This window comes from Bacillus rossius, chromosome 1 (genome assembly GCF_032445375.1).
Source record: "Bacillus rossius redtenbacheri isolate Brsri chromosome 1, Brsri_v3, whole genome shotgun sequence".
NCBI lineage: Eukaryota > Metazoa > Arthropoda > Insecta > Phasmatodea > Bacillidae > Bacillus > Bacillus rossius.
The window spans coordinates 219,658,789-219,674,686 of NC_086330.1; the positions used below are offsets into that span (position 1 = coordinate 219,658,789).

Consider the following 15,898-nt stretch of genomic DNA (forward strand, 5'->3'; position numbering starts at 1 on the left):
ATTTTGGGTTTCTAGGAGCCTCGCCCTACAGCATGGGGCCTTCTTCCCAAGGCACCCCCACTCCTATGATGTCGCCCGCTCCGCCAGGAGGCCCGCAGGACAGCATGGGCTACAACCTCAACATGAATGGGGGAGACTATAGTTCATCTATGCCTGGCTCTCAGGTACAAATTTACTCTTGCTTTCAAAACTTTTACAGTTGTGCATGTTTGTGTGAAAAACTGTACTCTATGCATGTACAAAGTCACTATATTTATTAACCATGTAACGGCCAACTTTTAATTTTATAAACCTAACGATGCATTATGCTAGGCAAAAAGAACTTAAAACCATGGATCCAAATATATTGTTACACATGCGAGAGACCAGACCAAAATGTCAGATTCGTAGCTGGCTGGTGGTCCTGCACGGCCACTGGCGTCACACGCCGTGTTACGTGCCGTCCACTGAAGTAAGGTATGCCATGTTACTGTCCTTGTGTAGTCAAAAAGAGCTTTATTTTAATTTTGTTATAAAAGCCCTGTAAGCTGCTTTGAGTGGGCGAAAGACACTACAGTATACTCAGAGGTACATATGGGAAAAACATTAAAAAAAAAGAAACTTCTCACAAGAGGAAATAGAAAATGGATCTATTTGAAGAAATTAAAAAAAAAAAAACAAAGTGGTTTGCTTAAAGCTTACCTTTTTTATTGTTAATTATAGTTTTTGTTATTTTCTTTTGATAGTTTCAAGAGTTACAAAATTACACAGAGCAAAGTTACTGGGGCCCCGGCCATCAAAATTACTGATTACAAATAGATTATTAATTATACCTGAAATACAAATTAACATATTCCTTTGACCAAACAAGACATGACAAAATAAAACTTACATAAATAATTTAACTAGGAAAGTTTACAGTTAAACATTTGTTAGCCCAACCAGTGCGGGACTATGTATAATTTAGGTAACTATGTCAGATTTAAGAGTATCTGATATCGTTGACTGTTAACTGGCGGTGACTAGAAGCAAGGAGAAGAGGTGATGGCTCAAAGGTTAGCCGGCTGGAGAGATGCATGGAATTCATGTCCATTCAAGAAGGAAGAGGATGTAAATTTAGCTGAATTTTGCGATGGACTTGAGCTGGAGAAAAAAACCGAACTCTCGGACCATCTCTCGGACAATCTCTTGGACCATATCTTGGACAATCTCTTGGACCATATCTTGGACCCCACTAGAACCAAATGAAAAAGGAGGTCCAGTGGTCAAGAATAGAAATAAAGGTGACAAGAAACAGGGATCATGAAATCAGGGTAAAAGTTAAGTAGAAAGTCAACTATAGGCGAAAAGGAGTAGAATTACCCCCTTACAATTAGGGGGGGGGGGGGGGGGTAGAATGATGAAAATCACTCCCTCTGGTGGAGATGTGCTCACGCATGCCACGCCCGAGTCATAATACAAGATTACCCAGTAATCAGAACTACGCGAATATAAATCTAGAAATAAATTAAATAGGGATCACTCCCGGACTCCCTGGGACTACATCCCTTAAGTTAGTCGCTGCGAGACTGCTGCGCGAAAGGGGTCGCAGGTGAGAAGCACTGGAAAGAAACAACCACGGTGACGGCAGAAGGACAAATCATTAGTCCCTTTAGGCTGCATGTAATTAAAACTCGTGCTAGGTGCCCAGAGGCCTAGGAAGTGGGGGAACTGGCCTCTTATTGGCTGGAGGTTGCGGTCGAGAGATTGCTTCGCTAACAAAATAAAAGGTGGTTGGTAGCCTAACTTAAGGGACATCGGAGATCACTTGCGCTCTGAAAGCAACGCGCTTCATCGGTACCTAGGTGAAACAGACTCAGGGTTAGTACACAAAAGTCTCACAAGAGGGACTAGCATAAGCCTGGCCCTTATGGGACCAAATGGTTTGCACTCTGTTGGGCAAAAAGGAAAATTGAGAGAGGTGTGATGGCAGCTGCTAGAGGCCTCGCTACTCGCCGAACTAAAGTAAAGTAGTGGCATCTTCGTTAAGAGATGACGAAGGCGGACTTTTTGCAGACGAGCGAGATGTCCTTGATTTCGGCTCGCCGAGAGCCGAGGTTAGAGCCCAGTCAGTGCTCTTGATGAAGTTCCTGGAAAACAAGAAAGGCGGGGGGGGATCTGCTAGTTTGTGAGAAATGTGTTTGGGCTGGCGCTGATACGTGCCCGACAGCCCTGGAACATTAAATTGGGGCATGTCAAGAGCTGGTAAACTAAGCTGAGCTAGGCTGCCCTGGAAGGACGCTGAGAAAAGCACTCTGTCACAAAGCTGGACACTGGTACTTGTTGCGTTCGTGGCCTGAGGCAGAAGAAAAAGTATTCTTATTCTTGGCTGGCGAAATCACACCAGGGTCTCGGTTGCGGAACTGGGAAAACATAGCGAGGCTCTAGTAGGAAATATTTGATCAATATGAGCAATGGGCTAACAAAGTTTATATTAAGGGTTTTAGGTGAAAAATAAATTTGTGTCAATTATTTCAATATTTCGGCACAGCCACGCGCGCATGACCGGAGATCAAGGGTTGTCGCTCCCCCTCTCCCTCATCACTTCCTGTGCATTGTTCTTCCTCGACGCTGTTATCTATCTCTGAGCAGCCTTGGGAATTCCGCAGGCAGCGGTGCGGATTGGCTTGAATGGGTGTCGTCTTTCTGAACTTTTCGGGCATCGGGTCAGCCCGGGATAACGCGACACATCACAGCCGCTCTCGTTGGTTCGAGAAGAGCGTCACAGGTACTTAGGCAATGACACCGCCCTCCGCAAGGGTGCCGCGTGAGTTCCGTAAGAGTTCGGAGAGTTTTGTGAGTGAAGGGACAAAGAGAGTGTGAGACCCCCTCGAGAATGGCACAACGTGGAGCGACAGGATTGAGAAAGTGCAACTAAGAGTGTTGAGAAACTGTGTATGTGGACTGGCACGAGGTAAGAGGTGAACCACTGTTGAGTCCAGTTCCAGTGAGAAGTGTGAACTGTGGAACTTGACTGCCATTGAGTGACTTGCGAATAATCATTTTTAAGTTCCAGTGATTGGTAATTGTGTATTTTTAAGTTCAATTATTTATTAGTGATGTAAATATTAGTAATTAATAAAAGTGTAATAAAACTTAATTGAAAAACTTAAATGGGTTATTCCTTAAGGACGTAGAAATGGGTTATTCCTTAAGGACGTAGTTTTCCCCACATAGGTCATCTATACTAATATTATAAAGCTGAAGAGTTTGTTTGTTTGTTTGTTTGTTTGTTTGTTTGAACGCGCTAATCTCAGGAACCACTGGTCCGATTTGAAAAATTCTTTCAGTGTTGGATAGTATATTTATCGAGGAAGGCTATAGGCTATATTATATTATCAATAACATTAGGGATCCTTACTAAAAGTCCAATTTAGAATCAAATGCGTTGGAGTACATGCAGTACACATACGAAGTGTGTGTTGACAATTCCGCAGGTGCTAGAAGTTTATTTCCTATTGCCTATTAACATTGTTGCCACGCACTAGATGCCTTATCATTCTTAATTTTCCCATACAAGTAAAAAACACCCGTGTGATATTAACAACGAAGCAATCGGTACCCTCATAAGAGTTCAACTAGTATTTAAATACTTTTTATCACTTTAAATCGCAAACCTAAACTATTGTTTTTTTTCCCTCTCTCTGTGTTTAATTTGTTTTTTTATTGCCCTTTTTTTCAAGTATATATATTTTACAGACTTGAAACTTCACAGTAATGTTCCTTATGTTACACAGGATGACATTTTCCGAAAATTAGATCCTATGGGTGGTTAAAACCAGGCAACAGTGGGTACTTTGTCTGCATGAGAACAGGATTTTGCATTGTTCATGCCTTCTGCGTCTCCATGGCAACGGGCATCGCGCGGCAGAGGCGTACCCACAAGGAGGGGCATGTATAATGGGCGGCGCAAGAGTGATCTGCCTGTAGACTGCCGTAGCGAAGTACGGGTACATCAGTTGTACGTTGCGTGCACGAGTCGGGAAACCATTGGTGCTATTCATTTTCTCTCCGGTACATTATACAGCATTGTAATAAATTTTCACTGAATTTTTTTTTATTTACCGTTACTGTAAATGGGAGATGTGGCTTAATTTTTTTCCACTAGTATAGCCGTGCGAAGCCGGGTCGGGCAGCTAGTAACAATATATAAATCCCAATGTGCGACTGACTGACTGACTGACTGACTGACTGACTGACTGACTGACTGACTGACTGACTGACTGACTGACTGACTGACTGACTGACTGACTGACTGACTGACTGACTGACTGACTGACTGACTGACTGACTGACATTGAATTGCTTGCTTACTTACTTACTACTTACTTACTTACTACTTACTTACTTACTTACTTACTTACTTACTTACTTACTTACTTTAGAATGTCAAAATTTTCACAAGAGGTAGATCTCAATCTGGCCGATGGAAAAATTCCAAACATTTGCGGGAACTCTCTCCCTCCCCTCTTCCAAAAAAATGAAAGCTACCAAACCATCCCAAGTCAGGCCATCGTAATATTGTTATAGAAGAATTGTCATGGTAACACCATTGTTTGAGATGATGGAAAATCATCTAAATGATATACCAGGGTTGTCTGAAAAGTTTTTTACCTCAACCTGAAGATGGCAGCACTCGTCAATGAAAATTGGGGAATGTGTTTAGTCATGTTTTGGAATATATTGTCTGAAATTTCAGCCATTTTGAACTTGAATTGATTTTTTAACCTTCGTTTTCATGAGTCGATGCGCATATTTTTGTGAAAATGAAAAAAGGTGTGTCGAAGTGTCATTAAATATTTGCTTTTGAAAGGCTATACGCCTACGCTAATTGAAGATGAGTTGGACGGTGTGCACGGCGACTCTGCGCCATCATTTACCACAGGGATATTTCAGGCAGCTCACTTCAAACATGGCCACACCAGCTCGGGTGATGAACGTCTGCGACACCAAAAACCGCGAAGGGAGAATCAGCTCCAGAAAATGCAAAGACTGTTCCTTTGGCTGGAGAAAATACAGAGATACTGTTTTCTAGGTTAGTCATGGAATTGTCTTAATAAATTATTTTGGAAAAAGAATAGCATAACTATGCATCATTACTTGACAAGCTGAAGGCAGAAATTGCAGAAAAATGTCACATTTGCAGAAACAAAGAAATTTGTTTCACCAGAACAATGCACCAGCTCACACCTCAGCGGTTGCCATGTTGAAAATATACGAACTGCGGTTGGAACTGCTTGACCACCCTCCTAACTCACCAGATCTAAACCCAATTTACATTTTTATTGTTCCCCGGGCTAAAAGTTGCACTCAGAGGACAGACATTTTTGTCGAATGAGGAGGCCATCACGTTCGTAAACAACTATTATGCAGATACTCACACAAACAATTGTTAAAAAACAATTGCTCGTCCAAAATGGCTGAAATTTCAGACAGTATATTCCAAAACATGACTTAACACATTCCCCAATTTTCGTTGACGAGTGCTGCCATCTGCATGATGAGGTCGGAAACTTTTCAAACAACCCTCGTAGTTACAAAAATTGCTACAGACACTTTATGATGACAAAAAGCTCTAATATTTTATTTACGGAAAATCTTATATGTATTATTGGTGACAAAACACCAAAATATCATTACTACCAAATTTGCCCAGCAGAATTTTTCACTTGTTTTTAATGATGGGACAAATTTTTGTTTATTTGTAAGTTATGGCCATAGACTACAATAACATGTGAACACAGAAAAAATGTTACTCTCTTCTGTGAGAAATATATTGTTTGATGGGGGTAGCCTATGATTCACAGGTCTTGATGCCCATTCGGGCATGTTTTTGCATTTTTGGATTTTTTCACCTGTTGTAAAAAAACAGAATATAAACAGTAAATACACTTCAATCCCTCATGCAGAGGATTTGTATTATGTGCAATAGGTTAGAATACTTATAAAATGTTGGAAGATTTTGTTTTTCCTACAATTTTACTCAACTTTCAGGTAAGAGAATATTATATTTCTGGTCAAATTTATGTTGATTCGTTACAATACTATGTTAGTCCATTACACATTGTCAAAACATGCTAATGTTTCAACTCTAGTTTTGTAACTTCATTTTCTGTAAAAATTACTATGTATTAATAATGGGAGTTATTCTGTTTCAGGTTGATTTTTGGAGGTTCAGCATATTTTAAAGAGTGTGCGTGCATATATATACACATATATATATATATGTGTGTGTGTGTATTATATATGTAAATTTTTTGGTGGTGTAGCAGTTTATTGCATTCAAGCGAGAATATTCAAAAGTAATTTTTGCCAGATGTGAATTCTTGAGGTGAGTAAACTTAATATAATTGTGTTAAGGGCCCAGACACATAAGTATTAGCATTTTACCAATACATTGTATTTTACATAACAGTTTAACTTAATGTTTTTCACTCTTACTAGCTACTAGCATACATATAACCTAAGCCAAAATATGGAAAGTCTCTGATTCTGGTTTCTCTGAATGAGTTCATTTAAGTGGCTTAGTTATTTATAGAACAGTAAGAGTTTAAATGTAGAAAGTCATGGCTTATTTTAAAAAAGTTCCTAAAATAGAGTTTGAGTACTTCTGTATCATCATCACTCCAAAACTCACACTATCCAAGGTAGTTTCAGCACACTTTAATTCGTCTTTTTTTTTCTACTGCACTATTTTGGCTTACACTATTGCCAATATGACATACTATTTTTCTTCATTCCACAATTCAATCGCATTGCAACTTACATAATGTCATAAGCATTAAGAAACACTTTTTTTTTTTTTAGTTTACTATGATAGTATCTAATGTTGTTACAATAAGCCATTAATTTTAATGTTATCCAAAAGAGACTAACTTAGAGTGAAGAGAATTAGCAAAATGAATTATGGCTGTATTGATAGAAAAAATGCTACAGGTGGATGGGTGTACCCTCTGTGCCCGCTCAACTCATGCTTTGTGGAGCAGATCGTCGATCAGAAACTGCAGTAAAGAGAAATCACATGTAATGGGCCCTCCTTTGCCCAATAATAAAACAAAATAAATAGGAATTTAAAATACCAAACACAGGATTGAATTTTTCGACAGTCTTTAAACTCTTAAACTCATCATGTTTTACAGTTATATGTTGTGATGCGTTAGACACAAGACAGTTGACTACAAATTGTGTCGTGGTTTCACAATTATGCACATAATATTGCTGCGAGCTGGCGAAAAATAACGTGCTGCCATCTATTCTGTAGTGAAAATTTTTAACAGTCTAACTAAATTTTGAGACTGTATTACAATAACTGTATATGTAATCATTTTACTAATTTAGATTACTATCAGCATTGAAAAACCATTAAATTACTTTCACTGTTATCTAACCACAACTATTTGCTACGTTTTTGGCAAGAAGTAAAACTGCCTATTTGGCACTTGCAATGTTTGATGAACGCAATCCCCAAAGTTTGTGCTAGGTGCTGGATACATATTGCTTGCATCACTGCTGAGATTGGCTGAAGCTAATTGCTACTCGTTGCTTAAGGCCCCTGAGAAATGTAATTGCTGGATTAATTTTACTTTTAATTTTTTTTTTCACCAGGTATTAGGGTGACTCATATTTTGTCATTAAAACACCAAGTACACTTCTGTGATGCATGATATTTTTGTCATAAATGTATGTTGATTTTATAATGTATTTATCATGTAAATGAATTTTTTCTTATCTTACAGAATTTGTTAGAGGTTTTAAAGAATTAAATTATGAACATAATGGTTGTTATTTTTTTTTGTAAACATTGTAAAAAATTTTAATACTGGTGTAATCAATCTTTACCTTAATTCTACCATGAAACCATAACCATGGTCAATATTTTGTAATTAGGTTTTTTTTTGTTGCAGGCATATGAAGAAATGAATATTAGCTTTCAATCAACTGCTTGGATGGCCTTTGAAAATCAGCAAGGATTGAATCAATCATATTTGTAACTGCAATATTTTTGGACTGAGTCTAATTTAAAAACAATTGAATGTATGTTAAAACATTAAAATTACTCTAATAAAAAAGATTTCCAAAATATTTTAATGTGTAGTTTATTATTTATTTTTTTCAGCATGCAAATGTCAAAATTAAATTCTGATGCTCTCACCAAAAGGACCATGTCAAATTTGATAGGCCTAAGTTATAAATTTTTTTAAGGTAACCGATGCTATAACGAAAATGAAGAAAATGAGACAATGAAAAAAATTTGCTTTGATATATAGAAAAATTGATTTTAAATTTTGTTGTGATATATATTTCTGAACAAATTTTCAATATTGTTTACTTGGAAACCAAAACTGACATTTGGGGAAATTGGCTAGCTTAGATTACTGCTAAAAAGGTAAGGGCATAAATTAAGATAATTTCTTTACAAGAACTACACGCAATGATTACCATTCAAGCAGTTTAGTGAAATGTACCGTGCGGTACATTATGTATTTAGTTTTATATTATAAAATAATTTTACAAGAACTACAGCCGAATGTTTACATTATGTTTTTTCTATGGTTGAAATGTAGTTTGTCATTTTCAGCTGCTTTCGTTACTGGAGAAAAGTTTTAAGAATATTGTTCTACTTCACAATAAACAGTCACTTTTCTAAAAGTTTAAGCAAAAGTAGGAATAACTTTTGTTTGGGAGAACCTTTGGAATAACATGTCTTTTTCGCCTTCAATTTCTTCTTCTGATATAAGAAATTTATTCCAGTTATATTTGCTGAACAGTAGTTAAACATCTGCAGAGGAGTGGTTATTGGTTCCGCATTCACACGCTGCAGGCTAGCTTTGTAAACTATTATTTTTACTGTACCACCTATACAGTCGCAAGCATTTTTACCATGGGAGGTGGCAAAACAATGCCATTCCGCATCTATCCCAAAGTCAGTTTTGTGATGACATAGGTTTATAAAATTCTTCATGTTTTTATATTGGGCTGTGCAGCCATCTGAAAAATAAGTCACTTTCTTGGTATCTGTGTTAAGTTTGGTAGTTCAGTAATGAGAGCTGCTTGAAAGCAATATCCAGATTCAGTTGTGTGGTTTAAGGAATTGCTTATTACACCAAAGCTTTTAGATTTCATTGTAACTTCATTCTCCATGTCAGACTTGAAATATGCCACAAAGGGATGTATGGTAGCTTGGCTATTTACCCAATGATATCTCTGAATTTCATCTTGTATCAGAAATGTAAAATTTTCAGAAAAATCCCTTACAACCAAAAATTCATTTAATTGTAACCTCTGTTTTCTTAAACTCAGATATTTGGCCTTTTTTTTTTTTTTCTTCAATGAAATGGTGTTTCTTCAAAAAACTCAAATAATCAATTAACATGTCTATAAATTAATTGTATGGCTTGCACACTGTTATAAGTTCACACCTGTCTACAGTAACCCACTGATGATATTTTATTTCATTTTCACAGTTATCAGCAATATCATCATCTTCATATTCTGCCTCCTCTTCATTTTTGCACAAAACTTCTTTGACTTTGTTTCCCGTTGGGCAGAACACACACTTATTGAATATACTCTTTTCATTGTTAAGATCACAAGTGAGTAATTGTAGGAGTTCATTGTAATTGAATCTTACAGCACTGACCATAAGATTGACATTTTGATGCCTTACACACACACACACACACACACACACACACACATTGTGAGTTCCTTTAAGCCCTGCTAGGATACACCATTTTGGTCACAGTTGTGCAAATTTAGAAAAACATACACATAAAGATGGGTGTACTGATTTGAATTTACTGTACAATTCTTTCAAATTGCTCAGAATCAGTTGATTCTGCTTGTTTATTTTGGTTCCATCTTGTGTTTTTGGAATTTTGAAAGAAAGTAGGAGCAGTTGAAAATTAACAAAAAGGCTGTTTCAAGTTCAACTTTCATGTCTATAAATGAACAACATTCTGTTTATTTTTAGTGGCATTATTAATAGCCCTAAGTCTCCTCTTTGCAATGAAATTGCACATGACTTCATATATTTTATACATATTAAGATATTAAACAAAACATAAAGGCTTGAAAATGTAAATCTTGGTACACGGCAGCGGCCATTTTGGTATGTAAAATAAAAATGGTCGCAGATAAAAATCAGTACTTTCAGGTTTGCACTGTTGGAATATGTACTTTTTATGTGACAAAATTTTAAATTTTTTTTAAAATGAGTAAGCAACCAAATTAATTGAAATTGGGTGATTTTCCATGGAATGACCCTGTATGTGTTCGAATAGATTTATTATATCTCCTTGTGGCAGGATTGGCTGATTTAAAGCACAATGGTTTGATACCTACTCGTGTCTTATATGTTTCTATGAGTACTTAAATGCAAAAGCTTGGAAGCACTGAGCAAAAGTTGGGAGCGAGCCCTAATACCATATCATCTCCCAGAGGTGACACGAGCAGAAACAAGACAAATTTAGAGCACTCACAGGAGAACAGGTTAAAGACTACAGTGGTAGTTTATAAGCATATTGATTTTATTGTTGACATGGGATTATATATTAGATCAAATTATTTCTCCTTTTTTTTTTTGTTACACAGAAATTTCCATTATTACAATGCAGTCTTACTTTAAACTTGTTTATACATCATTTGAATATAAGTGACATCGTGTGATTACGAAGTTACTCTCTCGTTAAGTTACCAAATGTTGCAACTTATCTTAGCCCGGCCGGGGATATAACGGATGTTAACATACACTATCAAAATTAGGATACAATTTCGAATTTTAACCAATACCAACTCCACTTGTACCCTTATATTAAATTACTTCTGAAATTACATGATTATTTAATCATGCTAAACAAGATCCATTTCGATACTGCTGTCATTTACAATTTTTATTGTAAACTATAATTTCCTTAATAATTACAGACTAATTTCATAGTCCTGTTGGCTGGCGCATGTCGTTAAGAAGGTGAACAATAGTGGCCGAGAAGAAAGAGAAGCCCGCTGCAGGGTCGCTGGTAGAAAGGGTTGCATCTGTAGTTGAATCTGGTGCTCGGGAAGCACTGAAGTACAGTGTAAAATTAGGATATTGGAAGTTTTCAACTATATCAAAACAGACTAGCTATAGTGGAATGAGGCATAAATAATTACTCACCATCGTGGGTTGCAACTCACAGATTAATTCATGCAGGAAATGTGACACGACCGCGGGTGTCGAGCAAAACTACTATGCACTTCCGGCACTACTGAATACTGCTTAAAATCGTCAATAAAAATACAATATTTCGGGAACACTTCCGGGTCAAAAGCGACTACATACTAAGTAGCCAACTGGAGAGATCACTGAAAACAAAATCTAACTAGCGAAATAATTCGCGGAGAAGTTCCAGGACACAATCTGGGCTCGGCCGAGACAGAAGGATGAGTTATCTCATCATGGGAAGCGCAGTACATTAAGGGGATTGGTGCAGGACAAAAAACAGTCATTCGTCAGAATTTGTTGGAAATGAGCTTAAGTGTTTTATAAATGCTTGTTTATTACTACTGCACGGCCAGCCAGCACGTATATAAGCTAGCGGGTGAGATTTGGCAAGTTAGTGGCGAGAGAGCTTCCGTGGGGGGAGGTTGTCTAAGATTGCAGCTCTGAGGCCTGCCATCTAGCGGGAATCTTTCGAAGGTCTTCCACAATATCGCCTTTCTCTCTCTCTCTCTCTCTCTCTCTCTCTCTCTCTCTCTCTCTCTCTCCAACACGGACACCCAACCAGCTCTTATCTTCGCTTCCCATCTCACACTATCTTTCATTCTCGGATCAGGTAGCCGCCCTTCCCCGCGTAGACTTTCGTGTTACTCCAGGAAACCAAGACAACCTTTGAAAAATTTGTCCAAAGCTGAATTTTTGTACTGTGGTAGAGTTGACTATGCTTAATAACATAACGAAAGTTTACCGCTGTAGACCTTGTGCGTTATCACCGAAAATTTGCATTTAAGTCCTAGGTGACAGCAACTTGCATCAGTCCATTAAAATGCTACCCATTTATACAGTTTTTAATTTTGACTGTCCGTAAACTTACCAAAATAATCTAGAAACTGTAATACACCCATTAATGTTAGAAATAAATTTTTTTTAATATTTCAGATATGATATAAAGCGATTAATTCACGACATATATTTTTTTTATATTTGCCACCCAGATAAAAATACGATTTACACCAATTTGAAGAGCCCAATGCGAAAAAATGTCTAAATAAATGTTTTTAATTATACTTTTAGCTTTAAGATAGTATATTTATAAAGAGTCTAGCATAATTAGTTGCCTCATTAAAGCTGCCCGAGCGTTGCAGTGTACTGCGGCCGTACTGATCTTTCACGGCCGGCGGGCTTTGAAACACGCTGCGTATTGCGACACTCAATAAACTTGGTCTTATTTAGGGATTACTTAAAATATATTTAATGCATATGATAGGGTGTATTCATGTTACATCTATTTAGATATTCATATTCTTTTTTCTTATATGAATGATTTTTGATACAATAAAATTAACAATAAACAATTTCTGCTTGGAACTTGTAAATCAAAATTCTAGAGGACCTCTGGTTTTATATACGTGTGTTCGTATTTTGTTACAGAAATTTTATTATTAAAAATTATTTTAATACCAAAAAATATAATTATTTTTTATTTCTAATACATTAAGTATATTATTTTAGATCAGATCTGTGCAAAATTTTTATGTAGCCTATATTATAAAATATATATATATTTAACTGTATGAAATTAGTTTACTACATAACAGTTGAAGAAAACGATACACCGTAAATGTGCTTATTGAGTTTTGTCACTTTTATAACATAATTCGTATGATAATATTATTTTTTCCAGAAAATAAATAAAACATAAGTTGTGTTGTAAAATGTATTAATAGAATTACATATTTAGTAATTTTTTTCTAAGTTAATTCATTGGAGTGCTGCGCCTAGCTTACGTCGTTGAATTGCTAGTGGCAAAGAGCGGTGGTGGATGTTTTTGCAAGAGTTTGGCCGTATTTTATGACCCCAGCTGTGAGAGGGTGTTCGTCCCAGAAATCCTAACGGTCAAGGAAAATAGCCTTTCTCTGTAGTCACGTACGGGTGTGCTACTCGCGCAATATCGTTAGTTTTTCACAACTTTCCGGGAAGTTCTATTGTTATTTATTTATAATTTAGAAATTAAAGAGTCGATCATACTAATATTTTTACCTAAGCAAATCGCATCCTGGAAGATTTTTATCTACGTTTGCAGAAAAAATCACTTGCAGTTAGGAAACTTTTATTCTTTCAGAGTAAAATTCAGTCTGGAATTACCATACATTAAAAACCTTAGTTTTCTGGAGCAAAAAACGTCCCAGCACGAGCGACTTTAACACTGATGCACACACACTACGCAGCTTGAAATACATCAGTGGTCAGACACTCAAAATATACACATTTAAACTTTACAAAAAAAAAAACACAAACAATATTTATGAAGTGATTTTGACGCTACGCTCAACAAATTTATGAAACATGTAGTCAAATTTCTATAAAAAATATATATATTTCTTACCTTTTATGATTAAAATTACCAATTTAATAATAGGACGTTTAAACTTTGAGGTGTTTATCACAGTTACCATGTAGGACATTATTTTATATTACTTTGGTGCCATAATGAGAACCGGCTTAAAAAAGTATTAAAGTTATTAAATTTACGAAACATTTTTGTGGATCATTGTATAAATTATCATTAAGGACTCAACTGCTCATTATTGGTGTGATCACAAGGTTTCATCGGTAAACTTTTGACGTGTTACTAAGAAATGTTCATTCTACTACTGTACAAAATTTTTGCTTTGGGATAATTTTCCATGTATTAAAAATTTTTGTTTCTTAACAGCGAAATTCGTCCCGACCCGAGCCTACTTCGACAACCTCGCAGTAGTATACACTACGCTGCTCGGATCGCTTTAGTGGTCAGACTAATTGTATGAGACACTTAAAAAATATACCAATTTAAAGATGAATAAATATGCAAAAACGTTTACTCTAAGCGATTTCCACGTTGGGCTCTTTAAGTTTATGTAAGATGTATTTATATTTCCTTAAAATTGAATGAAAGTGAATTCGTTAACTTTAATGATTTAAAAGGTCTATTTTATAGAAAAATGTTTAAACTTTGTGCTTTTTATCACTATCCTCAGATGGGGCAATGTTTCTAGATTATTTTGGGTTCCATACTGACGGTCTACTCCATAAACTGCATTTGCAATATCCATTATTGTGGATCGTTGCAAAAAATTGTCATTTTGGACTTAACTGCTCGTTTTTGGTGTGACGCACAAGGTTTTCGGCAGTACTTAAACTTTTGACGTGTTACTAAGAAATGTTCATTCTACTTCTGTACAAATTTTCGGCTTTGGGATAATTTTTCATGTATTAAAAACCTTTGTTTCTTCACAGTGAAATTCGTCCCGACCCGAGCCTACTTCGACAACCTCGCAGTAGTATACACTACGCGGCTCGGATCGCTTTAGTGGTCAGACACATTGTACCAGGCTCTCAACAAATAAACTAATTTAAAATTTAAGAACTAAATCGTGATCGTAAAATGGCCGCCATGGTGATTTGCGAATTTATGGAGAAATAAAAGCAGTTAAAATCTTATGTAGTTTCCAAGAGACATTATTACATCACCAATCATCTAAAGTAACAGGTTTACAAAATTTCAACATATTCAGTAACTAGTCAGTTTTTCAAATGTGTTAGTATTAACAATCTGGACCATATCTAGTCGGTGAGGTCTGTATTGTTACAGACTATCTGTATTCTGGTATTTGGATTTTGAATCTACTTAATGATTCGCTTTCAATGTCTATTAAAATATACTTAATGCTAATTGCAGGAAAATTTCTACTCAATTTCAAAATTATAATTCCTGAAAATTTGTAGTGGACACATTTCAATGTAACACTTATTGATTTTCGAGTTATGTTGAGGTTTCGCATGCCACTTCGTGTACACGAGATGGCCCCTGCTCTGGTAACAATGAGTCATCACAACCGGTGCCGTCTGTACGAGCGTCTTCACAAGTTATCCTGAAATATGTTCTTAAATAATAATTCAAGTGAATTCTTAAAATCCTACACACCTTATCTTAAGTGTCGTAAATGAATCGTTATATTTTGTAAATCCATATAATATAGGAGCCAACATGGCGCGAAGCGATGGACGCGATACGAATAATATTTTTTTTTTTACCAACCACTAAATCAGTAAATATTTGTTGTATCCATTCGCTATGAATTCAAGCATGTAACATGTGTGCTGCTTCTTCAATTTGGCCACAGTTAAATGGGAGGCTCTGAATCACTGAAAACTCCTCATCCAAATCAACGATGAATAGAGACCGGAAAAATTCGCGGGTTCAATGACCTCCAGGATAGACTCCAATATCATCTACACACTCGGGCAAATGCCAACTGTTCAATGGCTGCTGACTTGTGTGTCGCCTTAACTGGGTGGCCTGTGATTCGACACTTCTATGAGTGAGGGTCTCTAATTGGTCCTCAGTCCTCCAGATTAACAATAAACCAATGACATAAGCAGCACTAAGGTATAATTATTTGAATTTTAGCATAACACGAAATGAACCCGCGAATTTTTCAGGTCTCTAACGATGAATCACAGGCATTACAACAAACAGTTATCACAAGTCAAGTAGCCAATGAGCAGGTGACATTTTTCGAGTCCGTAGAGGATTGTTGAGACTATCCTACAGGTTAATGGCAACGCGCTCTTACGCGCATGGTTAATACCCCGCATGAGTAGAGTGTAAAGACGTAAGCCTGAGACACATCTAGGTCC

The 15,898-nt window shown here is 36.5% G+C and overlaps 1 protein-coding gene and 1 long non-coding RNA gene across 7 annotated transcripts in view; both read left to right on the forward strand.

Moving 5' to 3' along the window:
* The window catches only part of LOC134527297 (homeobox protein extradenticle), a 700,568-nt gene that overhangs the window by 607,960 nt on the left and 76,710 nt on the right, over window positions 1-15,898 (forward strand). For all 6 annotated transcript variants that reach the window (XM_063359850.1, XM_063359847.1, XM_063359849.1 and 3 more), the window contains exon 7: window positions 16-164. In XM_063359850.1, the coding sequence (XP_063215920.1) occupies window positions 16-164 (149 nt within the window). The remainder of the gene's footprint in view (window positions 1-15; window positions 165-15,898) is intronic.
* On the forward strand, window positions 3,866-8,106 carry LOC134527298 (uncharacterized). The gene is made up of 2 exons (XR_010074146.1): window positions 3,866-6,349; window positions 7,923-8,106. It is a non-coding gene; the product is annotated as an uncharacterized LOC134527298 (long non-coding RNA).